Source organism: Acinonyx jubatus, chromosome A1 (genome assembly GCF_027475565.1).
Source record: "Acinonyx jubatus isolate Ajub_Pintada_27869175 chromosome A1, VMU_Ajub_asm_v1.0, whole genome shotgun sequence".
Taxonomy (NCBI): domain Eukaryota; kingdom Metazoa; phylum Chordata; class Mammalia; order Carnivora; family Felidae; genus Acinonyx; species Acinonyx jubatus.
The window spans coordinates 138985232-139011468 of NC_069380.1; the positions used below are offsets into that span (position 1 = coordinate 138985232).

The 26237-nt window shown below is 40.9% G+C and overlaps 1 protein-coding gene across 2 annotated transcripts in view; it reads left to right on the forward strand.

Annotated features, from left to right (window-relative positions):
• IQGAP2 (IQ motif containing GTPase activating protein 2) overlaps positions 1-26237 on the forward strand; it is a 292655-nt gene that overhangs the window by 167038 nt on the left and 99380 nt on the right. For both annotated transcript variants that reach the window (XM_027039688.2, XM_027039709.2), the window contains 7 exons: positions 6905-6972; positions 7387-7500; positions 8051-8229; positions 10347-10434; positions 14713-14876; positions 18757-18917; positions 24148-24272. In XM_027039688.2, coding sequence (XP_026895489.2) covers positions 6905-6972; positions 7387-7500; positions 8051-8229; positions 10347-10434; positions 14713-14876; positions 18757-18917; positions 24148-24272 — 899 coding nt within the window. The remainder of the gene's footprint in view (positions 1-6904; positions 6973-7386; positions 7501-8050; positions 8230-10346; positions 10435-14712; positions 14877-18756; positions 18918-24147; positions 24273-26237) is intronic.

Here is a 26237-nt window from a genome sequence, read left to right on the forward strand (position 1 = left end):
AGCGTCCGGCTTCGGCTCAGGTCATGATCTCACAGTCTGTGAGTTCGAGCCCCGCGTCGGGCTCTGTGCTGACAGCTCAGAGCCTGGAGCCTGTTTCAGATTCTGTGTCTCCTTCTCTCTCTCTCTGTCCCTCCCCTGTTCATGCTCTGTCTCTCTCTGTCTCAAAAATAAGTAAACGTTAAAAAAAAAATTAAAAAAAAAATTACTTGCAATAAGAAAGAATGCCATCCACTGACCAGAAAGACAGGACTGGATTGACTGAGAAACAAGACAGAAGAACCCAGCTCAAAAATCACAGGATGCAGCAGAGCCAGGAGCTGTCCTGGGGCTTGCTCCAAGGAAGCAGGAAAAAGAGAGCTCCAAAATCAGTGTTGTTGAATGTGGACCCACTGACTTGATCCTTCCTGGCAGCAGTAAGTGCAGATGCTGATGGCAGTGTAGCATGCCAGTCCCCAAGATAGCTAATGACCCCAAGAAAGCCCCTAAGATAGCTAATGACCACATGAAAGCACAGGGAGCCCTGATATAAGAAGGCAGGACATGGGGCACCCTTGTGGTGTCAGCCCTGTGTTCCCACGCAGTCTCCCTAAGGCTGGCTCCTGTCAGGGGATCCTGTGGTCAACAATGGCAGAAAGTGAGTCTCAAGCCCCTAGATGAGCCCCAAATCAAGAAATGCCAGACCTTTGAGGGAAACCAACACTCCGAAAGTGGCATTAGATTGAACAAGAAGAAGCAACACCCAAGGAGAAAATGAAAATAGTAAACCATGTGCTATTTATAGTTTATTCACCTTACCTACTTAACATATACTTACTGAACACTTGTGCTTAAGTAGAACAAAAACAAAGATAAAATTAAGAAAGAGGAAAATTGGATACAGATGAAATTAGAAAAACTAATAAAATATATAGCTGCCTAAATTTTTGCTATGTAACATGAAAATGAAAGGATGGATCTAAAATTTTAGATGATCCACTTGTTGGGATGAGCACTGGATGTTGTACATAAGCGACGAATCATGGGAATCTACCCCTGAAACTGAGAGCACACTGTATACGCTCCATGTTAGCTAACTTGACAATAAATTATATTTTTAAAATAATAATAAAATAAAATTCTAGATGATCCCAACATTGCATATGTGGGGAAATAGAAGTGCAAATATATCAAGGATAATAGGTATTCATTAGCTCAGTTTTTGATTCAGAATGTTAACTTTGGGGCTCCTGGGTGGCTCCATTGGTTAAGTGTCCGACTCTTGGTTTTGGCTCAGGTCATGATCTCATGGTTTCGTGATTTCGAGCTCCACATCAGGCTCCAAGCTGACAACATGGAATCTGCTTGGGATTTTCTGTCTCCTTCCCTATGCCCCTCCCCCACTTGTGCTATCTCTCTCTCTCTCTCTCTCAGAATAAATAAATAAACTTAAGAAAATTAAAAAAAAAAGAATGTTAACTTTGAGGTATATTCAAACTTTAGCAGAGTATTTATACCAGTATTATGCCTTAAAAAACAACACTTAACAGGAACACCTGGCTGGCTTATTCAGTGAATCGTGCAACTCTTGGTCTTGGAGTTGTGAGTTCTAGCATCACGTTGGGTGTGGAGGTTACTTAAAAATAAAATCTTAAAAAAAAAACTTTAAACACTTAATTACAGATATAAAATGGGTTCTTAGAAGACATTTTATGTGTGTCTCCTACTTAAATTTTACTGTCACATTTTCAGTTTCTCGTACTAAATTATTTTTATAGTTTTTTGTAAATTAGGTCATGTATATTTTTAAATTGAGTTGTAAAAAGAGAAGAGGAAAATGCAAATTAGGTACTAACTGAAGAGATACAATGTTTTTTTTTATCGTTTCTTAATGTGTGGCTTGATTTTTATTTTCCTTAAATTCTTTTGAAGCTTTTCCATTCCTATCTGTTTAGTTCTGTTTATTTTTTTGTGGTTTTTTTTGAAAATTTTTTTTAAAATATAATTTATTTGTCAAATTGGTGTCCCAATTCTGTTTCATTTTGTAGTACCTTTTACAGAGGAACAGTTGAAGACGGTGACATTTCATTTGTTCTGCATGATATGGTCTTCGTTCTAACAGGAATAGTTGTCCCATGTAATAATGAGTTGAGAAGCGGTTCATAAAATATTACGGTTTTGAAAATGTCAGCCGACTAATTTTAATTCTAATGACTTGTTTGGCGTGAGCCTTCGGTAATGAAGTCTGTAGAGGCTGTGTAAATAGTTTTTTATCCCTGATAATCTCTAAAGACCTTGAATTTAAATTAAGGGATGTATCCTGTCTTTCTAGCTTTGAATTATGAATACATAATTCCTATTTTAATTTGAAGAATGTTCAGAGTCTAATATGTTTTCCACCTGTGGATACAAATATCATATTGGAAGTCAGTAGTAAAATTAGTTACCATGTTTAAAATGTCATTTGTTCTTTTTTCTTTGATACTGGTTTTGAGGGAAAGTGGGTATGAAAGAAAGGTAAACTCTCCCAAAAAAAACCACTTAAAATTCAAAATTTCATTAATGGGCATTCCTGGGAAAAAAGGGCCATGGAACCATATGTGTTTGGAAAAATGTTTACCCTCAACAACTAACAAAAGAGAATGCAGACTTAACATTTTTTGGCTCTCAGATTTCCTAGGTTTTCATGGATAGTATTCTGTGGTGATAAGCGAAGCAAGAAAATGGCATTCTCTTGGATACGTGGTGGAGTAAGGTCCCAGTCATCAGTGGGTTCTTAGGTTCAGCTAAGTGTCCATTCTCTTAACTGCTATAAGCCACATCTGCCCTAGTTGCTCAGAAGGATAGAGAAGCCCGAAAAGCAGTCTGCTGGCACAACAAGTGTTTGCTCTTCAGTGGGAGACATCGTGACACTCCACACAGTTAACCACAGAGCCATCTGCAAGCTGTTGTCTTTTGTAGGCTAGGTAACAGCTTAGGTGCTGAGGAGTGAGACTTCCCTTGGTGACTGCAGGAGCCTTCTTGGCATAGGACCTTAGCCCCAGGAGCCAATGTCTATTTTAACACCTTCCATTGGGCTTCCCAGTTCCCTACAAGGAGTATGCAAGTTAGCAGTCCCCAAACTCAGGAACACCTAAACATACTCCTTCAAGTAAGGGGCACCTGATGGCTCAGTGTGTTGAGCATCCTACTCTTGATTCCTGCTCAGGTCCAATGGTCCCAGGGTCATGGCATTGAGCCCCACGTTGGGGGCTCATGAGCATGGAGCTTGCTTTGGATTCTATCTCTCCCTCTGTCCCTCCCCCCACTCATGCTCTTTCTCTAAAATAAAAAAATAAAAATAAATTTAATATAATTCCTTCAAGTCAAGATGCAGTTTATGAATGAGGTGTTTTGTCCTCAGCAATTATGCTTACTAATATGCTTATCAGGTTCCTAGGGGAGCAGAGCTAGAAAGTTAAAAGTTAGATTCCTGTCAGGAAACAATAGATGGTGCCAAGGATGCAGAGAAAGGGGGACCCTTTTGCATTGCTGGTAGGAATGCAAACTGGTGCAGCCACTCTGGAAAACAGGTTCCTCAAAAAAATTAAGAATAGAACTATCCTGTGACCCAGAAATTGCACTACTAGGTATTTATCCAAAGATAACAAAAAATGCCGATTTAAAGGGCCACATGCTCCCCATGGTTTATAGCAGCACTATCAACAATAGCCAAATTATGAAAATAGCCCAGATGTCCATCAACTGATGAATGGATAAAGAAGATATGGGTGGGTGGGTGTGTGTGTGTGTGTGTGTGTGTGTGTGTGTGTGTGTGTATAATGCCATATATATAAATAATGGAATGTTACTCCATGATCAAAAAGAAAATCTTGCCATTTGCAACAACATGGATGGAACTGGAGGGTATTATAATAAGTGAAATAAGTCTGTCAGAGAAAGACAAATATGATTTCACTCATGGGTTTTAAGGCACTAAACACATGCAAATAGAGGAAGGAAAGGAAAAATAAGATAAAAACAGGTAGACAAACCATAAGAGACTCTTAAATATAGACAACAAACTGAGGGTTGCTAGAGGGGTTTGGGGTGCAGAGATGGGCTAAGTGGGTGATGGGCATTAAGGAGGGCACTTGTTGGGATGAGTGCTTGTGATGAATCCCTAAATTCTATTCCTGAAATCATTATTACACCGTATGTTAACTAACTTGGATTTAAATTAAAAAAAAAAAACACCATGAAAGAAGTCAGATTCTTTCACGGAGGGAATGGTGTTTTGTTAACCTTTACTCACAAAGAATGAGTATCATCTCTTTTTTAGAACACAATTTGACAATATGGATTGAAAGCTTTGAAAGCTTTGTGTGTCTTTCAAGGTGGCAGTTTTGTTTTTAGGGATTTATTGTAACAAATAAGGTACATACACAAATATGTATTTGTATATAGGTAGGTTTCCTGTAGCATTATTTGGGGTTTTAAGTTTTTAAATGTTTTTTTAATTTTTTTAATTTACACTTATTTATTTTTGAGAGAACGAGACAGAGTATGAGCGGAGGAGGGGCAGAGAGGAGACACAGAATCCGAGGCAGGCTCCAGGCTCTGAGCAAGCATTCAGCACAGAGCCTGAAGTGGAGCTCAAACCCACGAACTGTCAGATCATGACCTGAGCCCAAGTCAGACACTTAAACGACTGAGCCACCCAGGCGCCCCAAGTTTTTTAATGTTTTTGTTTGTTTGTTTAAATTTTTTTAACGTTTATTTTATTACTGAGAAACAGAGACAGAGCATGAGCCGGGGAGGGGCAGAGAGAGAGGGAGACACAGAATCCGAAGCAGGCTCCAGGCTCTGAGCTGTCAGCACAGAGCCCAACACAGGGCTCGAACTCACAGACCGCAAGATCATGACCTGAGCTGAAGTCAGACGCTTAAACAACTGAGCCACCCAGCCACCCCAAGTTTTTTAATGTTTTTATTTTATTTTTGAGAGAGAGAGTGTGAGCCGGGGAGGAGCAGAGAGAGAGGGAGATACAGAATCTGAAGCAGGCTCCAGGGTCTGAGCTGTCAGCAAAGAGCCCGATGCGGGCCTCAAACCCACGAACCGCAAGATCATGACCTGAGCCGAAGTCAGACGCTTAACCGACTGAGCCACGCAGGCACCCCTCCTGCAACATTATTTGTAATGGTGAATAATTAGCATCTAAATGGTCAGCAGTTGGACAGGTAAAATACAGTATATTCATATAATGAATACTATGTGAGTTTATGGGTAGGTATTTCCAGAAATAGCATTAAAAGTGTTTATGTCAAAATATTTAGTGTTTAACTTTGGATGATGCTTTTCTGTATAATTTTTTTTAACATGAATCACTAATTTTTAATGTGGACTGTGTGTTATTTTTTCAAAAGATCGTTTTGTACAGAAATGACCAAAGAGGATACCTGGGTGGCTCAATCAGTTGAGCATCCAACTTTGGCTTAGGTCATGATCTCATGGTTCGCGAGTTCGAGCCCCACATCGGACTTGCTGCTGTCAGTGCGGAGCCCGCTTTGGATCCTCTGCCCGCCTGTCTCTGCCACTCCCTCGCTTGTGCATGCGTACGTGTGCTCTTTCACAAAAATAAACATTAAAAAGAAAGAAAAAAAAGAAACGACCAAAGAAGATTGAAATGCATACTCCTTAAATTGAGTATTCATTCATTTTAAGAGTTTGTGTTAATACCATTTAAACAGGCTCAATCTTGAACTTCTTTAGTGAAGTTTTATGTATTTTATAATCTCAGGTATATCTCACATCAGCATCTGACGTGATAATCTTGAAATATTTCAAGCCAATGAAATCATTTTCAATTCATTTTCTCTTATGTTATTGTATAAGTTCTAACTTCTAGTTAAAAATCTCATAAATTACAAACCTATCATAACTGATAATAAAGTGAATACAGATTTTTTTGTTTTTTAGTTGACTGATAGGATTAATCTTTGGGGCTGAGGAGGTTAGAATCAATATGGAACAGAAACCGTGACTCAGTGATTAAGTGGAAAAAGCCACATAACCATATATTTTCATGTTTGGCAAAATTTAGATGCTGGCCCTCAGCAACTTTTGTCAAATTATGGGTAGGTTAGTGGGTGCCATCCTTACTTAAGGGGTTTGAAATACACACATACATATGCACACAGAAAGTTTATTCTCCATGTTCCACTTAGTAGTATGCCCATATCATGGTTTATCATTAACATCTCCCCAGCTGCTAATAGTCTTGCTACTGTATTTGTTTCAGAAAATGTAAAACAAATATTTCCTCAAATGTTACTTAAAGGAATATTGAAAAGGAAATTAAAATTTGAGCTGTACTTTCAAAAAAATAAGAATCCTACAAGGAATATCCAAGGAAATGTTTGGGTTTATTACCTACAATTTTGTATCAGTCATGTTTCTTATTCTCTGTACAAATGGATGCTAGAGAGTTAGTTGATCCTACAGAAATGCCATGGGACTTTGGGACTTAGACTACGGTTATAGTCCCCGTCGACCAAGGACTATGTTACTTCAGTTGCTCCATCTATAAAATGAATGAATTAGATGAGATCATCTCTTAGGTCTTTCTCAACTAAAGAAGCCCTTAAGATTGAAGTAATTTTGGGGGTGCCTGGGGGGCTCAGTTGGTTAAGCATCCAACTTCAGCTCAGGTCATGATCTCCTGGTTCATGAGTTCGAGCCTCGCATCGGTCTCTGTGCTGACAGCTGGGACCCTGGAGCCTGCTTTGGATTCTCTGTCTCCCTCTCTCTCTCTGCCCCTCCCTGCTCATGCTGTTTCTCTTTCTCTCTCAAAAATAAACATTAAAAAAATTTTTTAAAGATTGAAGTAATTTATAATTCTAAGATTTATATGATGAAGTTTCTCATAATTTTATGTTCTGTCTTCCAGTTTATACCTGTTCAAACTAGGGATAGCCCCCCAAATCCAGGATTTGTTGGGCAAAGTCGACTTCACAGGTACTCTTCTTTATCTTTACGATTTTTACGTGGTTGTTTACTAAGAAAATGAATCTATATTTTTTTTCCTTTTGACATCATCGAACCCCTTTTTCTTCTGTACTGATCAGAGGAGAAAACGTTATTATCTTGTTTGTCTTTGACCAGTTTTCCTTGTCCCCACATTTGTGAAATGAGAAACTGAGGTTGACTCCTTCCTAAGGTTCTTGTTCGGAAATGTCCCGCCTTCTTGATAAAGACATTTTTTTTCCTTTCTTTTTGTTTTTAAATAATGGCGTCGTGTTTTTGATTTTCTTTATTTAGAAAAATAAGCCTTGCATTTTGGGGAGAGAGACCTGGGGGATGAAGACATTTCTTGACATGAATATACTCATTCCTACCTCCATCTTGATATTGTTTGTTGTTTTTTTTCAGAGGAGGAAATTAGTAATATGAGAAAGGAACTGGACAAATATGGAATACAAATGCCATCTTTCAGCAAAATAGGTGGTATTCTGGCTAATGAACTGTCAGTGGATGAAGCTGCTTGTGAGTCTCCTGAAATCAGAACTTGCTGTTGACATGGGATTCACCTACACTTTATTCGTTGATTTTGGTTACAAGAAATAGAATGTTTAGAAAATACTTTCAGCCCCGTTTTGAAGTTTTTATTGTATGTATTGTAGATGGTTAAGTTGAGCACATGAAAATATAACCATGGGATTGATTTAGTCTTTAAACATCTACTTATGCAGTTTGAATTAAAACGTTTTAGAAATATATTTATTCTCCAAAATATTTCTTGGTTTTCTACGTCCTGTCCTGGCCCTTTGCTTTCTTCGGTAGTGAGTAAATTAATACAGATTACACGGTAGATGCTTAGGAGACAGGACCCAAGATAGATGGGCAGGTGGAGAGGTCGTCGGAGGGGCTCTCTGGGAAGTGCCTAGGGTCTCTTCTTTTGCCCTTGTTACTGGAAGCCAGAGAAGAAAGTAAAAGAAAAGTGAATTAAAAGAAAGCAAACTGCTTACTTTATGTGGTGTCATTACAGCTGCCCATGTTGTCTTTCCTGATAAAAATCTTTTTTTTCTCTTTTCAGTGCATGCTGCAGTTATAGCCATTAATGAAGCTATTGAAAAAGGAATAGCAGAGCAAACCATCATAACGCTAAGAAACCCAAATGCAGTTTTAACTTTAATAGATGACAACCTTGCACAGGAGTATCAGAAGGAACTCTGGGAAGCCAAAAAGAGAAAAGAGGAAAGTGCAAGACTGAAGGTATTTAATTAGATTCCTAGTACTATGGCTATGAGCATAAAAAAGCCTTTTTGTTAAAAGTGATATTTTTCAATCAACTGGCTGTGGTCTCTGTAGCCATAGGCCGTTGGTTTGGGTGAAATGTAAGGGTAAGAGAAGACTATGCACTATGTAAAAAAAATGAGGTTTCCTTTTATGATGATTCTTCCAAGTTGCAAGGATTAAAGGTCATGTCGTAAATTTTTACTACTTTCCTGGGAAGTGTAGATACAGTAGCTAAACATCTTCCCTCGTGAGGCATCACCACCTGCAGACCTTGTATTAGCCAGGATACCTTTAGATTCATTAGTAGAGAGTAATGATTCATTGCGGTGAAGTTGAGAGATGCTGTTTTTGAATTCACTCTCCTCGTTTTCTCCCATTAGTTCACCCTCATATTTTGCCTTGCGTCCTCTGCAAGGCAGCCTGATCCTGACTTGACCCAACGTGTCTTACATGACTGTGGACTTTGTATACACGTAGAGCTTCCATTTCCTGGCCACCTCTCTCCTCCTCAAGCTCTTGCCACATCGGCTTCAGCTCCGTTCCCAAACTTTTCTCACCTGGTGGCTTCTGGCGCTATCTGGCACACTTGCTCCCTCCCCCCCCCCACCCCCGACCACCTGCCTTGAGGTTGTTGACTCACGTGGCTCCTTGCTGCTTTGTTGCCATGGTTCTCCTCTGTATCTCTTAGTGTCTCTTCTTCCTCCTGCCTCTGTGTATGGGAATTCTTTAAGGTCTGACATTGAATCCCATCTGTCTCTGTTCTTCCTAAGCTCATCCACTCACTGAAGTGATAGGAGCTTGCCACCAGGCCCTCTAATGCTCCTCCAGGTGACTTCATCTCTGTCCCATGGGCCTTGCCCCTCACCACATAGGAAGAGTGAAGAGTGCTTATCTCTACCCTGCCCTTCTCACACATGGGCCCCTTACTGACTTCACTTTGGAAAGACTTCCCCCATGTTTTAGAACTCCTTCTGTGCCCCCCATATCCATCACTGCATTCTGTTGCCTCTTCTTGCCAGGCTTACATCTGTCTCCCATTTTCTAGTCTTACCATTCATGTCTCAGCCTTGCCCTCCCCCCTTACCATGCCTCAGGGTTCTTCCAGCACCTTCCTCAAGGGTGGCCCTGCTTCCTACCATTCTCCGAACCAACCACTCTCAGAGCTACAGGTTGCAAAAGTAATCTTCAACTATAGATCTGATATCAGCCCCTGGAAACCTCCCTGCATTCCCTGCTGCCTACTGAGTTAAGTACAGGCCCTTCACTTGGCTTTAAAAAGCCTCCGGAGGGGGCACCTGCGTAACCCAGTCAGTTAAGCGTCTGATGATCTCACATTTCAGGGATTCAAGCCCTGCATGGAGCTCGCTGCTCTTAGCACAGAGCCCGCTTCAGATCCTCCCTCCCTCCCTCCCTCTCTCTCTCTCTCTCTCTTTCTCTCTTTCTCTCTTTCTCTCTCTCTCTCTCTCTCTCTCTGCTCTTCTCCCTTGCACACTATCTCCCTCTCTCTCAAAATGAGTAAATAAACATTAAAAAAAAACTTCCAGGATACCCAACCGACCTCCCCATCTTTCTGGCTGTGTGCTGTAGCCCAACTTGCCAAACTGTCTTGCCTTTTTCACCAAATCCTGTAGTCTACACCCTGTTCCCCTCTCTGCCCTGTTCCTCCAGGTTCTCCTCGGTTGTCACCTTGTTCAAGTGTTCTTTCCAACTGAGTGTGTAATTCTACAGTCTGTTCTACGTATATTTGTTATTTATGGTGTCGATATTATTAGATGAATGCAGTGAAATTGCCAATATTCCACTGGCTTCAGTCTACACAAAGTGGCAGTATCAAGTGGTCCAACCTAATGTTTTTCACAAGAGACAGTTAGACACTTTCAGAGAGTCACTAGGGCTCTTGTTCGTCTTCGTCATCCTTGCCAGGTGTATGTAACCCCAGTGTCTTGCACAGAGCAAGCACTCTTTGGTGCTTATTCTGAATTCAAACGAATCTAAGTAAACCATTTTTCTCACTCTTGGCATTTGGATTTTGAATATCGAGATTGGAAACCTTGTATTTAACCTCAGGAATCAGGAAAGACTTTGTCTTGTAGAATAACTGTATTTCCGAAGAAGAAAGAGACGCCTATGAAGAGCTGCTGACACAAGCAGAAATCCAAGGCAACATCAATAAAGTCAACAGTAAGTAATGAAGGAAACAGAGATACAAAGTTTCCTTGTCAGAATTGCACCAAAACTTCATTTGTGTCCTTGTAAAATTGTCTTATGTGGTGAAAAATCCACTAAATGTCAATGTTGCTCTTAATTATGGTGCATCATCTGGCAGCATCCCATGGAATTTTGGGGGTGATCTTGCCCCCCAGTGCATGCAGAGTATCTTGGAATACCTTGAAGCTAGTTTAGTTCTACCATCTCATTTCGAACCTATCCCTTAGTTGGACTCATATTGAAGGCTGTTTAGTAAAAGATTATGACTTAAGGATTTTCATTTCTTGCCCATGATTATGTGACAGTGTTTGACTGGAATTGTAAAAAATATTGTTGACACCTGTGCTCTTTTTTACTGTCCAGTCATTGGTTTGCATTTGGTAAGAATTATTTTCTTACAGTGTGTGCACCTTTATGGCAAGTGAATGAGACTGAATGGGCCAGTGAAATTGCACGGTGGCGAGTTTGAATCTCATGTCCCTAAACTGTTGGGGAGTCTCACAGTGTAATTTCTCTTCATATCCAGTTCAGTTGTATGACAGTAAAGAACAGAAAACTAGGGTAATTAAAAGTATCACATGTAAGTTCAGAGAGATTAATCTCTTTACTAGCCTTTTTCCCATCTCTAATAAAATTTGGTTTTATGGGGCACCTGGGTGGCTCAGTTGGTTAAGTGTCTGACTTCGGCTCCACTTAAGATCTCATAGCGTGTGGGTTCAAGCCCTGCATCATGCTCTGTGCTGACAGCTCAGAGCCTACAGCCTGCTTCAGATTCTGTTTCCCTCTCTCTCTGCCCCTCCCCTGCTTCCTCCCTCCCTCCCTCTCTCTCTCTCTCAAAAATAAATAGAAATTTTTTAAAAATTGGTTTTACTTGGGGCGCCTGGGTGGCTTGGTCGGTTAAGCGTCCGACTTCGGCTCCGGTCATGATCTCGCGGTCCGTGAGTTCAAGCCCCACGTCGGGCTCTGTGCTGACAGCTCAGAGCCTGGAGCCTGTTTCCGATTCTGTGTCTCCCTCTCTCTCTGCTCCTCCCCTGTTCATGCTCTGTCTCTCTCTGTCTCAAAAATAAATAAACGTTAAAAAAAAAAATTTAAAAATTGGTTTTACTTGAGGCAGTAAGGAATTCTACCTGACATTTATTTCCCCTGTGGCTTTCGAAAAAGCCCATATATACACAAAAAACTAATACATGGAAGACCATTGAGCCCATTTGATAAAGTTTGTGAACCATCTGCCCAATTTAAACTTGGGAGTGTCCAGTAATTATAACAGTCCTAAGCCTTGTCCCTAATTTAACCTCCTAGATGACCTTTGAATGCTCTTTATTGTACTTAACAGTTGCAAAGACACCATAGGTTTTCCCTAGAAGTTTGCCCCAAGTGACTGCTAGAGGCATATTCAAAGGGTTCAAACAGTAATTAAGGAGGCCCAGAGAAAATTGATGTAAATATCTAGCAGTTAACAACTGAGTGGGTTTGAGAATTTCCCTCACACACAAAATTGCTGACAGCTCCAGGGTAACTTTATTTTTAAGGGATCACCTTAACACCAGGGAATGTATGTTCTTCTTTCATTCTTATTTAATTTTGAACATATTGGTGATGGTACACGAAACAGTTTTAAGTTTCTCTTTCTGCTCTATTTGAAAACTGAGAATTTCATTATGCTTGACAGAAATGAATTACAGGAAGAAATTACATTGCCAGCAAGGCAGCTGAGGTCCATAAACTTTGGGAGGAAATGATTCCATAGCCTTTTGCCATCCTTTATTTTGAAAACAGGTTTCTTTTTCTTTTTCTTCTCTCTCTTTTTTTTTTTTTTGGTTTCTTTTTTTTTAATAGAATACCTTATATAAATGTTTTCATACTTAATGGCATACTTTCCTGACCACAAATTTCATGCCACAGTGGCTATGCTTTCTTTCCCATTTTCAAATAAAAAGCATGAGATGATTTGCACTGATGCATAACCAGCTCAAATTATGAAGGGCATTGCAATGTTCGCCGGTTTCCAATGCGTAGAACATGATGATTCTGAAGTTGTTTTCTCTCTCCCCATCTGAAAATTTATAATCGAATAGAACTAACAACAGGCTTGAAAAACCCACTAGAACATATTTTAGTCAGGGACGTGACAATAAGACAACCGTATGCTTTAAAATAAGTATAGCTACTTGATAAGCCTTTTCTCAACCATGTAGGTTATTATCCTAAAATGTTAAGGTGTCTGTGTTCATTACAGCCAGAGAAGTGACCTAAGTGACAGCCTCGATGGTAATGTCATCAGATCTATTGTCAGAGGCATCAGCTTTGTTTGAACTGCCATCATTTAACTTTTTGGTTTGGCATATGCGTTCCATTAGTTACAACACATATTCTGTTAAGATCAAGGCGGGAAATACTGTTAAATGCAGAGTATAAATGAGTGGGTAAGCTCACTTTATTTGTTTACTTTTAGGAGAAATGGTTCCTAAAGAGTGTCATAAGGATATGATTTTCTGCTATTTTACCATCCAGTGGTGCACATTCACATAATGGAGTTTTCAAAGGGGAAGTAGAATCCTCTCCAAAATAATGAGAGACACAGCTGGGAGGCTTTTGGTGACTTTCACACGACAGCAGATGCCACGGATGTCCACTGACCTTTCTTTCTGGGATTTTTTTGTTGTTGGACATAGCCATTCTTAGAATGGAGAAACATGTTGGGGTTCTTAAAGTCCTTTAGAATAAGTGTAAGTTTTGGAGGGGTGTAACAAAGAAAATCACGTTGGCTGTAAGTATTTCCTGCTGTTGAACGATGTGTGTCAGGAGAAAGGTTATGGAGGGTAACTCCTTGTGAATGAGTTGCAGAAGGCAAATTGTCATCTGTTCAAAGGGTTAGAGTAATCTTAGCTTTAATCTAGTCACGCATTAGGGAGACAGACTACCCATGAAAAGCTCTAGAATTCTATGAGTCTGTGTGCTCTCTCTTACCCTGAAACTTAATTTACAGGACAAAATGCTGTTGGTTCTGTCCAGTTTGTTGCTGCCTGGTGGCAGGGTCAGTCACTCATTCTTCCAGTTGGTCAGCAATTCGGTTTCTTTTTTCTGAAAACTGTGATGAATCTACTGTTTCAGGCACCCTCAGTTTGGTCACTAAATTCAGGTCTTTAGAAGCTGAACATTACAACGGGTAGAGATCTCACAGAGCTTGTGGTAGGGTCAGATAATGTAAACCAAGGCATTTCTGTGATCAGTGTTTTTGGTTTGGTTTTGTTTTTTAAGGTTAGGGGATATTGGCACAGTTATTTAATCGTACCAATTTTGGTTGTAATATTTTATTTTTAAAATTTTTTGAAGTTCATTTGAGAGAGAGAGACAGTGTAGGTGGTGGTGGGGGAGTCGGGGGGTGGAAAGGCAGAGAAAAAGCACCAGTGGGGGAAGGGCAGAGAGACAGAGAGAGTCCCAAGCAGGCTCCACACCGTCAGCCCAAAGCCCAACGTGGAGCTCAAACTCACAAAACCAAGAGATCATGACCTGATCCGAAACTGAGAGATACTTAACCAACTCAGCCACCCACACGCCCCAGGTTGTAATATTAAACACACACACACACACACACACCTGAAATGTTTTTTTCTTAAAGTCACACTTGGCAAAACCCAAGAGTGGAGGGGAGAGTGTTCTGAGAATGAATACCAACACTCTCAGGCAGCACTCTCTGCAGGTGCTGGCCGGGTTGCCCGTGGTGCTGCATCAGAGGAGGGGGTACAGCAGCAGGGCGAGGCTGGCTTCTGATGTTCACGTAGCTTCAGTCTCCTTGCAAAGGCAGTACTAATACACAAGGAGCGTTCAAGAACAAGGCCTGTGGGATCCGTATGGCCCATCTCTAAATACTGTGGGGATCCCCAAGTGGTGACCTCTTGAGGAACTGAAACAACCTGAAGCCCTAATGGAAGTGAGACCAGAGCTGATCCTGAAGGGTAAGATTTCGTAGGGAAGTCATGCTAGACAGGAGTGACCTCAGAGCCCCAGCTCTTTCTTTGCTGAAGTCCTTTTAGGGACCATCTCCATGGACTGGACTGACTTCTAGGTACTGAGCTACCATTTCCACGGCTCTGCCTGGCCTCCATCTGCAGCTTTTCAGAGTTCATGGAAAGGGACTGCTTAGGTTGTAACCCTTGGAAAGATGGGCTGGCTAGGTCAGCAGAGAAAGCTGTGGAAAAAGCGGGCATTCTGATGGAATGTGACACCCACCCCCTAACCCCTGCTCAGGGCTGGCTGCAGTGAGCCACATCAATGCTGTCATTCGGGAAGGCGACCCCGAGAACACGCTGCTTGCCCTGAAGAGACCGGAGGCCCAGCTGCCTGAAGTTTATCCTTTTGCTGCTGGGATGTATCAGAACGAACTTTTCAACCTCCAGAAACAGAACGCCATGGTAAGTCCGAGGGCACTCCAGTTACAAAATGTTAATTCTAAGTTAGAGCCGTGAGGAAGGCAGTTTAGGAAAGGTGAATGGGCAAGAGTCTTTAACTTGTATCAACCCCCATTCCCACTCCCTCCCTGGATCAATTCCATGGCTGAGTTCCTCTTTAAATCCTGCTTTTTAGGGGTGCCTGGGTGGCGCAGTGGGTTAAGCGTCCGACCTCAGCCAGGTCACGATCTCGTGGTCCGTGAGTTCGAGCCCCGCGTCAGGCTCTGGGCTGATGGCTCGGAGCCTGGAGCCTGTTTCCGATTCTGTGTCTCCCTCTCTCTCTGCCCCTCCCCTGTTCATGCTCTGCCTCTCTCTGTCCCAAAAATAAATAAAAAACGTTGAAAAAAATATTAAAAAAAAAAAATCCTGCTTTTTATCTCTGTAAAGAATCTGCATAGTTAGGAAATTCAAGCAGAGCTCAACACAAACACACCTTGAAAAGAAGTCATTCTTGTTCTCTGGTTTTTGAAACATGTTGGATAACTTTTTCACTATACTGAAATTTTTTTTAACTATGTCATGTTTTTGAAGTAGAATAATTGGCTGTGAATCTGCAGTTCTAGAAATCTGCAACCAAGAACATTAGCACCATGGCTTTAATTTTTTGTAAATTTCATGCTGCTTAATATGCTGATGATATTAAACAATAATATATACGGTTACAGTATTAAAACCATGTGTACTCGTGTAGGATTAACCCAGACAACGGAACAGAATAAAAATTACTGGAAGCAGAGCCAAGAATTAAGTATATGAGAACACTAGTATTTCAAAAAGGTGGGGAAAAGAATGAAATCCTTCCAAGTGTTTAACCATTTGGGAAACAAAACATGACCTCACTCTACATATCAGAATAAATTTCCAGTATAAAAAGTTAAATGTAAAAAGTAACTTAAAAAATGAAGGTTCGAAGGAAACGTAAAAGAACACTGGATCTTAAAAATCCGAAACGGCACTGTTGCACCAGAAAAAAGCGAGGAGGAGAGGCCGAGAGCATGAACAGCTAATGCACAAAGCAAGGAATATATGATGACACACAAAAAATGTCTAACCTCAATCGGAAGTAAATGTGAATTAAAATAGTTATTTGGGGAAATCAGATTGGTAGAGCGTTGAGAGATCTAACGTAGCATAGGCATAAATTTGGCACAGTAGGCGTCTTCACAGCCGGTGGAAGCAGGAATGGTGCACCCTTTCTGGAGAATGAGCTCAGCAATATGTATGCAAGTCCATTAGCCATTATCCTGTCAATTACAGTGCTAGGAAAAGAGCCTAAAGAATATGAATCAAAAAGTGTTCACAGCATGGTGTATAATACTGAGAAGCAAGGAACAAGCCATGTGCTTCGCAACAGATTGCACACACTAAATCAAGCAGAAAAAATGAGATCAAAACATACAGCATTGTCTAGAGGGGTTTTGGTAATAGGAATAAAAACAAGTTCTGCTAAAAAAAAACTTCTATAAATGTTTGCATGAATTAAAAATAAAAGGATATACCTTAAAGAGCTTGGGTGGGAGGATTTTTTTTCTTACTCTTGATTATCAAGACTTCTCATTTTCTGAAAAGAAAGATGTTACTTTATAATAAAAGAAAAAGAGCTTATCTTCTTAAGTTGCACTTAGGTTCTTTCATTACTAGTTCTCCCATGCCAGCAGCTTTGAAGCCCAAGGCTTCTTACGCTCAGGCCTAGTGATTCATTCCTAACTGGTCATCAGTCAGCCTGTGGTTGTCCAGCCCCATTTCTTCTTTTTCTTATCCTTGCTGCTGTAATACCACATTAGATACTTGTGGGCACTTCACTGGAAAGGGTAGAGGAGGTGGATCTCAAGTGATTTCATTCTGCTCTTCTGTTTATAATTTTATACCTTCCTTACATGTTAAACATGTAGTTCATGTAAGAAATTTGGATAAAATTTGCTTACATGCTCCTATAATAACCTCCTTCTTGCTGTTTGCTTTTGTTACCCTAAAATCCATTGCTGTGAGATACTTGTGGAGATCCAGAAAGCTATAATGCATTTAATATAAATATTATATTGTATACATTAAATACAGAAAATATCCTAAATGTAAATATAGTTGTCAGCTTTTTTCTATTCATTTGATGCTCCCTCTATGTTCCTTCACTATGATGGAAGAAGTAACCCTTTTGAAGTTGGACCAAGTTAGTATAAAATTGTTAAAAGGAAGAGAACAGGGGCGCCTGGGTGGCTCAGTCGGTTAAGCGGCCGACTTCAGCTCAGGTCATGATCTCGCGGTCCGTGAGTTCAAGCCCTGCGTCGGGCTCTGTGCTGACAGCTCAGAGCCCGGAGCCTGTTTCAGATTCTGTGTCTCCCTCTCTCTGACCCTCCCCCGTTCATGCTCTGTCTCTCCCTGTCTCAAAAATAAATAAACGTTAAAAAAATTTTTTTAAATAAAATAAAATAAAAAAATAAAAGGAAGAGAACATTTAAGGGGGAAGGTGTTCTAAAGTGTAAGATGGGTTGTTTTTTTTAATTTATTTGAGTGTAGTTTCTTTTTTTTAATTTTTTTTTAACGTTTATTTATTTTTGAGACAGAGAGAGACAGAGCATGAACGGGGGAGGGTCAGAGAGAGAGAGGGAAACACAGAATCCGAAACAGGCTCCGGGCTCTGAGCAGGTCAGCACAGAGCCCGACGCGGGGCTCAAACTCACAGACCGCGAGATCATGACCTGAGCCGAAGTCGGCTGCCCAACCGACTGAACCACCCAGGCGCCCCGAGTATAGTTTTTTTTTAGGTTTATTTATTTGTTTTGAGAGAGAGCATAAGCAAGGGAGGGGCAGAGAAAGAGAAGGAGAAAGAGAATCCCAAGCAGGCTCCACACTGACAGAGCAGAGCCCAGTGAAGGCTTGATCTCATGAACCAAGAGATAATGACCTGAACCGAAATCAAGAGTCAGACGCTCACCCAACTAAGCCACTTAGGTGTCCCTCATTTGAGTATAGTTGATACACAGTGCTATATTAATTTCAAGCGTGCAAGATAGTGACTTGAGAAGTTTATACTTTATGCTCTGCACATCACAAGAATACCTACCATGAGCTGTATTTTTTTTAAATAAGCCATATCCAGAATTATAAATCCTACTTACATTTACCAAAAGATACACTTCACATTTCTTCAAATATTCAGGACTCAGAGTATATTTTAAATTTTCTACCCAGTTATTAAAGAGTGACTCAGATTAACTTTTTTGGAACTAGACTTGATACTCTTGCCTTAACAATTGTAGTTTATCTTTCTGGGGTTATAGGTGAAATTCTCCCCTCTTTTCCTTACTCTTAATTTAAACTGAAAATCACTCCCTAAAATCTTAACCTCACACCCTGAGACAGTGACAGCATTGTCTAATCCTTCACTTAATTATTTAGTAAGTCTGAGCCTGTAAGCAGCTAATATAACTGGCGGGAATCAATTATGGAAATGCACATGTTTGTGGAATCATAACCATTGGTTGCCATTACCTCTGTCCCCAAAATGATCAGCTAAGGACAACCCGGAAGTCTTCACCTGTTCTTTAAAGCCAGTGACAAACAGGTAGCCAGTGAGCCCTCTTCCTCCTGGGTTCTCAAAATCTTTAATTTTTCATTGTTCTTTGAAATATGCATTCTAGTGGTGCCTGGGTGGTTCAGTCAGTTAAGCATTCAACTCTTGATCTCAGCTCAGGTTTTGATCCCATGATTGTGAGTTCAAGCCTCAAGTTGGGCTCCATGATGGACGTGGAACCTACTTTAAAAAAAAAAAAATGCATTCTAAAACCCCATCACATACATGAAGTGTGTAATTTGGGAAACTTTTATTGCTTACATTTTTCAACAGAACTACTTGGCCCACGAGGAGCTCTTGATTGCAGTGGAAATGCTGTCTGCTGTTGCTTTACTAAACCAGGCCTTGGAAAACAATGATCTTATGTCCGTGCAGAATCAGCTCAGAAGCCCAACAATAGGCTTCAATAATCTGGATGAATCATACGTAGAACGGTAAGGGAACATCTTCCAAATCTCCTTTTAATGCAGAAATGTGTGTTTGGCAGATCTTGCATATTAAAGATGTGTTCTTTGCTGAAGAATTCCCTATCTCTGTACTCATGTTCTTAAAAGCTAGTCTACTTTGTTTTGAGAGTCCTTCTAATATGCGTCCTTTTTTACAGCCTTTCTTTTAGGGGGACAAAGAGTCTAAAAATGATCACATTGTGGCTTTGACTGATTGATTTGTCATTACCAAAGATTATTGGATAGGCTAAAAATAAAAGAACTATTGAAAACATACCTTCCCTTGGGCTTCTTTTGGAGACAACTGAATGTAGAAGAGTTGGAAGGAACTTTAATAACCATCCAGTCTAATCTTCTTTTATTTTACTGATGAGAGAACTAAACTTGGATTTATGGACCTACAGTTGGGCAGTTGAATCTCAAACCCTGTTCTTTTTGATTGTTAAGCCAAAGGAATCCTGAGACCACAGTGGATCGTGTTAGTGGATAACAGTCTCGGTTTAGCAGCTTCCATTTCATGTTTCTGAAATATGCTGCTTGATAGTATAAAATGCTATAGCAGTTCTAGAGAGAAAATTAAAGGGCCAAATTAAGGAGCCCATCAGAGATTCCGTTAAGACAAAGGTCCCAAGTTAAAAGGAGTGATTTTCTGTCCTGGATTCTTGTTAGCCACTAGGGGGAGATGTCTGCATAGATCTTGACAAAAGCTCTTTTCAGGTCCTGATTCCAGCTGGAACTACTTAAATAGGTAGATTGGGTAATTGTCTTGGATCATGTACATTGTACAAGAAAACTGAAAAGACTTTAGATTTTTTTTAAATGCTTTACCACTTGTCTGTGGAGAGAATGGCCCCAAAGCGGTAGGGCAGAAGAGTTTGCTTTTTAGTCTTCTTGGAGAAACTGATGCTCTTATTCTGCATAAATTTGGCCACCTGGTTAATATAACTCTTGAGTCTGTTACCAAGGTAATTTATTTCCACCTCCACTATTTCCAATGGCACCATTCTCTTCCCCAAGCTTAGAAACCTCAAGTTCAACTCATTTTTCTCAGCCCTCTGCTGCCTTGTGCTATGAACAGCCTGCTCATCTCCTTCCCTGACAACAGCCAGTCTGGGGGTATTAGCTCTGTCAAAGGTCCCCATTTCCCAGCCAGTACCTAATTTGCTTTTTCACCTTTACTTCTGTCATCACTTCCAGATTGGTCCTCCCGTGTCTTTTCTATCCTCCTCATTTATTCTCATCTAACCAGTCTTTGCTGCTTTCCCTCAGTGCTTAAGTGGAAGACAAAGCTGGTCACTCCTTTATGAAACATACAGCCCTGTGGGGCTGTAATGGGATGTCTTGGTGAGGTAATTGTCATGACTGTCCCACCCACTGGGCATCCTGGCCGCTGTCCTCTAAATAACCGTGCTCCCTCCCTCCAGATCATCCACTTTGATTACGAAAATTCCTCACTACCTCCCCAATTTACAAATGACCTGTTAAGGAAATGGTCTCACACCCCATTTGAAAGCCATTTTTACCTCTGTGGTTTTCAATTTGGGCCTACAGATACAGCCTCAGAGTTCAAGTATTCGGTATGGGAAACTTTGAAAATTTGCTCATTTTTAATAATCTTTTTAAAGCTTGACTTAAGCACTTTCTGGGCCAGCTGGATGACCAGTACCGAGATGAGATTTCAAGGTCCCCTTTGGTTCTTGTACTGACAGCCCTCATTGATCTTCTCAGCCTCGGCATTTTACTTGCCTGGTCATCAGCTTTTTAACTCAGTTCTTGGAAACCCAAGTTCACAGGTTTTCAAGATGAAGAAACGTGGCTCTATCTGGGCCTCACCTCATGCTTTCCCAAGTTCTTCGTAGCACAGGAGTGTGGGGCAGGGCAACCTTGATGAATCAGACAGAGTGTCAACGTGTTTACCGTGGCTTCCACCCTTGGGCTGTGGTTTCCCAGAAAGACTCATTTGTGTAATTCTCACCAAAGTGCTGTCTAGTTGGTATTGGCTCTAGGCATATGTTGTCCCAGATTAATTGTTCTAAATGTAGCTGTGGCTATAATGCTCTCCATTTGTTTCTTGTTCTCATCTGAATTAAGAACATACTCCTCACTGTAAACATGTTGTTCTGACCTTAGCTCTCAGTCCAGCTCTCCTTGTGTTTTGCACCTCAGCCAACCTGGATCCTAATACACTGTGGACTTTCTGGCCTGCCTGCTGCTCTGCATGGTCGTGTCCCCACCGGGAATGGAGTGCCGGTCACCCCTGTCCTGGCACAGTCCCGGAGCTGCCTTCCATAGATTATGCTTTCACAAATTATTTCCGTACTTCTCTCCACCCCAGCTAATGTCATCTCTCCTGAGAACTAGCATTCTGTGGTTAGAGGAACATAGCACTGGAGTCACACATACTTCAGTCTGACTCTTCATAGTCTTGTCTCCTCATCTAAGCACACACACACACAAAAAAGCAAAAACACTCACTCTGCATCTGCAGAACAGTTTCGAAGATTAAATACTTGGTTTGATGCCTGTTTCGGGCAAGGTGCTCTACCACTAAGGGTTTCCTCCCACTTCTTCCTTGGAACTTCGTTATTTCTACTCTCCTGGACTGTCTCTTACGACCTTTCTTGTGCTCTGCTTTTATACCCTGTTGGAGTTTCTGTCTTCTTAACCCCTGGGCTGAAAGCTCCTGCACCTTGTTCATGCTCACAGCCCTGCATGCCTGCCACAGGCCTTGCCACGTTGGTTTCATGTTAATAATCATTGGCCGAAGTGAATTGGGATTGTAATCCTCTTGGAGCTTCAGAAGTCTGTTAGAAATGCAGCATTACTGGTCTGCCTGTAGCAAACAGTGAGGAGAGCTCAGAGAGGTGTGGAGGGAAAGGACTCGGATCTCTCTGTGAGGGTGAACTGCAGAGTATTTCTGTGGTTGGTCCCTTAGTACCGGACACTCATCCTCACATGGAAAAGCCAGTGGAGTTCTGCTGCATTACTTGTAAAATCTCTTCCTTTTGGCCATCGTTGATTCATTTTGTTTCTAAAGAAACTACGTGCAATTCTGGGATTTTTTTCTGCATTCCTCCTTAAGCTTTCTCCTTTTATTCCCATCGGATCATCATTTAGATGTTAAGCATGTGAAATGCCCATGGGGATTTCGCACTTGCTTACAGAATGGTCTCTGTCTATAAGGGGTATTAACAAGTGCAAGTTGAAGTTTATCCATTTTGTTATTGTATCCAGTATTATTTATATACTACTATAAATATATTACTATATTTATATATCTATTATATAATATATCCAGTATTATTTATATATATGACTATATATATTATATTTAGTCATATATATATTTATATATATGTTTTCCTAGGCTTATAAGGAGTGGTAGGGTGAAAATCTCAAACATGACAGTTAGCCAGTTTCAAGCCTGAATTTAGTGATCCCTCATTCGGTCACAGATAAAGGATCATCGCCACCACTTCCTACACTGAATGATGTCTTTCCCTCTCAGGCTACACTCTGTAGGCACTCTGTGCGCCTTTAAGCACGCAGAATTTTGAGAAAATTGGTCACAATCAGGAAAACAATTTTTTTCAATAGTTGGTTTATTTGGCAAGCGAGTGGTGCTCTGTTAGTGCAGAACCCAGCACGGGGCTCAAACCCACAAACGGTGAAGTCGTGACCTGAGCTGAAACCAAGAGTGAGACACTCAACTGACTGAGCCACCCAGGCGTCCCAGGAAAACAATTTTAAACTGAACGTGATGTTATTGGGGCGCCTGGGTGGCTCAGTCGGTTAAGCGGCCGACTTCGGCTCAGGTCATGATCTCGCGGTCCGTGAGTTCTAGCCCCGCGTCCGGCTCTGTCCTGACAGCTCAGAGCCTGGAGCCTGCTTCAGATTCTGTGTCTCCCTCTCTCTGACCCTCCCCTGTTCATGCTGTGTCTCTCCCTGTGTCAAAAATAAATAAATAAACGTTAAAAAAAATAAAATAAACTGAACGTGAGGTTCCTTTTTTTAACCTCTGCTGTTAGCAATCCAAAGATGCTATTCAGAAGTCAAAATGCATAGTGAATAAATATGTACGTAGAAGACTGATCTTTATTTCCATGGCGCAATGCAAAAGCAAACTAAACTATTGAGTTTCTTTACTTTAGGCTAGAGTAGCTCATGGTAGCTTACGGTTGCAACATTGGTTCTGTGATTTTTAACTGGGAAAATTGACTGTTGAGAAATGACAGTTTCTTAATATATCAAGGTGGATAATTTTTTTTCCCTAAAATTCCCCAACCAAGGCAAGGAATTGAGGTGGTTGACCAAACTCTGTTTTCCATAATAAAGAGGGTCAGAGGTCAGAAATGAGGTATAAGCGTGCCGTGGCAGTGACTGGACACAGAGGGAGGTTTTTCAGTAGGTGCTGTGGAGCCTTACGAAAAATGGACAGGTGAGGAGGGATTTTACAACATTGTGATTCAACCCCATACCACCTTATCAAGAAACTGTATAGTGAAAATGTGTGTTATTCATCAGGGTTTCTGGAAGGAACAAGAAAAATTAGAAGGGTTGAGAACCATGGTAATTCTGAATTTTATCACATAAAACTTATCTGGGGGATGCCTGGGTGGCTCACTTGGTTAAGCATCTGACTCTTGATCTCAGCTCAGGGCTTGATCTCAGTGTTGTGAATTCAAATCCCACGTTGAGCTCCATGCTGGGCTTGGAGCCAACTTAAAAAAAAATTACCTACAGCCTCAACAGAGTCAAAACATGCAAAGGCAAGGAAAATTAGTAACTGAGGGGAAGAAAGCAGTTTCGTAGAGTTGAGGACTTCAAGGGTTTTTTTTTTTTTTTTTTTTTGCTTACGTTGGGTACAAGGTTGGATTTTGAGGTACTTTCATTAAACAGCATTTGTTTCCGATTCTGTGTCTCCCTCTCTCTCTGACCCTCCCCCGTTCATGCTCTGTCTCTCTTTGTCTCAAAAATAAACATTAAAAAAAAATTAAAAAAAAAACAGCATTTGTACATAAAGTATCTTTAAGAAAAAAAATGTAATATAAGTAAGCTTGTTGTATGTTCACAAAGGTGTGAAAGAACATTTCATGTGCCTTTCTCCTTTTTAACCTTATAGCATCTACTTTTGGCCATGTGCCAAATTTGAGATGCACAAAATGAACAAAGAGTGAGTGTCTCTGATTAGTGTTAATGATTCTCTTCTCTTCCACAGTTACACAAATGCACTATTCACCATGAAGCTGGAAGCCTTATCCCAAGGGCAAGAGAATTTAAGCTGGAATGAAATTCAGAAGTGTATAGATATGGTGAATATTCAAATTCAAGAAGAAAACGATCGTAAGTATGGAACACGTTCCTTCTCATAGTATAATGAGCAGCTGAGGTTTCTGGACTACTTAGTTCCGTAGATTAGGAATGCAGATTTTTGCTCATGGAGCCCCAAGAGAGCACTCTTCCCTGATATGCATGTGTATATATAAATTTTTTGCCTGCAATACTGTGTCACCGTATATGCATTACAAAGCATACATAAAAAGACATAAAAGGATGGGATAAAAATATGTAAACAGAAGTCCTCATGTTTTCTTATTTATACTTCACAGGTGAATACTCTAGTTAACTCAGTTTTTAAAATTTTTTTGAATGTTATTCATTTTGGAGAGAGACACAGAGCATGAACAGGGGAGGGGCAGAGAGAGAGGGGGAGACAGAATCTGAAGCAGGCTCCAGGCTCTGAGCTGTCAGCACAGAGCCCGACACAGGGCTCGAACCCACGAACGGTGAGATCATGACCTGAGTGGGAGTCGGACGCTTCACTGACTGAGCCACCCAGGTGCCCCATAACTCAATTTTTTAGATGCTCAACTTTATTTTGATCTTTTATTTGGGCTTTTTTTTTTTTTTGAAGTTTGAACATGTTCCTACCCTAAGAAGAAATTGGAACAAAAACTATAGGATCACATACCATGATTGATGATTGACTATGTATCTAGAAACTATGAGCTACCTGCGTGACCCAAGAAGATATGCTCTGAAACATGCTTTCTTGAAGATACACTTGCCTCCTTATCATTTGCCTCTTGCTTGCAAAAACAGTGTGGAATCAAGAGCTCTGTAACTGAGCAGTTAGTGTAGTCACTGCTTTCCTGTAGCATGAACTATCAAATTCAAGTTCCACGTGGTCTGTTTCATCATAAAAACAAACTAGCACCATCATCTTTGGCTTCCTCTGAGCTCTTTGATTTGTCAGCAACATTTAAATTAAGATCGCTGATGTCCGTGACCTCCCCTCTGTCCTCCATCTTTGACCTATAACTCATTCTAAGTTTGCTGACCCAATAGGCAGATAGTTCTCTCACACGTTTAGGCTGTTCTAGTGCGTTTTGGTGAGGTCTTAGGTCTGGTCTTCTAAGGCAGAATCTAACTTTGGGATAGTAAAATCCCTGTTGAGATAAAAACATATGACTTTGTTATTTAATTGCATTTGCATAATCTGCTTTGCTTTCTTTACTCTTTCCTATGAGCCCTGTGCCCAGCATCATGGCAGGGTTTGTTTTGTTGTTGTTGTTGTTGTTGTTGTTGTTGTTGTTGTTGTTAAACATCTTATTCTAGGTGCCTAATAGATAACATGTATTCAGATATGCTACCTTGACATCATATTCACAGATGGGCCACTGTTACACATATAATCCAGGCAGTTTCTTCATTTTGTCCTTTTTAAGTTCTATAAATCTAAATTTCCTCTTCTCTGACCACACAGCTTGCTGCTGCCTCTCTGCGTGTCCTTGGAGACATTTTGGAATCCCTGCAATCGGACAGTTTGCACACAGCCCACTTAGCTTTTTTCTGCCATGTTGCCTTGGTCGCTGGTGGTTCTTGCCAGATGTTAGTCAAGAGGGAAGCACTAATGTGAGCAGATGTTTGATATCGTCTGGTCTGGACGGACACTAGTGTATGTCCTGTTACAAAGTTCACACCCCCAGCCCCCTGCCCTCCTGCCCTGCTACTTGACTCCCAGCTGCACACTCTTGAGTTTCCTGCAGCAATTGTTTGAGTGCTTTGGCTAATCCAATTCAAGAGTAGGACTCCTCTGTTTCGGTAAGCAAAACTAAGAATCAGGTCCCATCTTTGTTTTCTCATTTTTTCCTAGTTCTTGCTGGCAATACCCACAGTCAAGGCCTTTGGTAATTTCTGTATGTGCTGCTTTTATGGCAAAGGTGCATTAGTTCTCAGTGCTAAATGGTTGTACTTTTACTCCCATTCTGGACGTTAATTAAAAAGCAGGGTGGAGGATGCCATTTT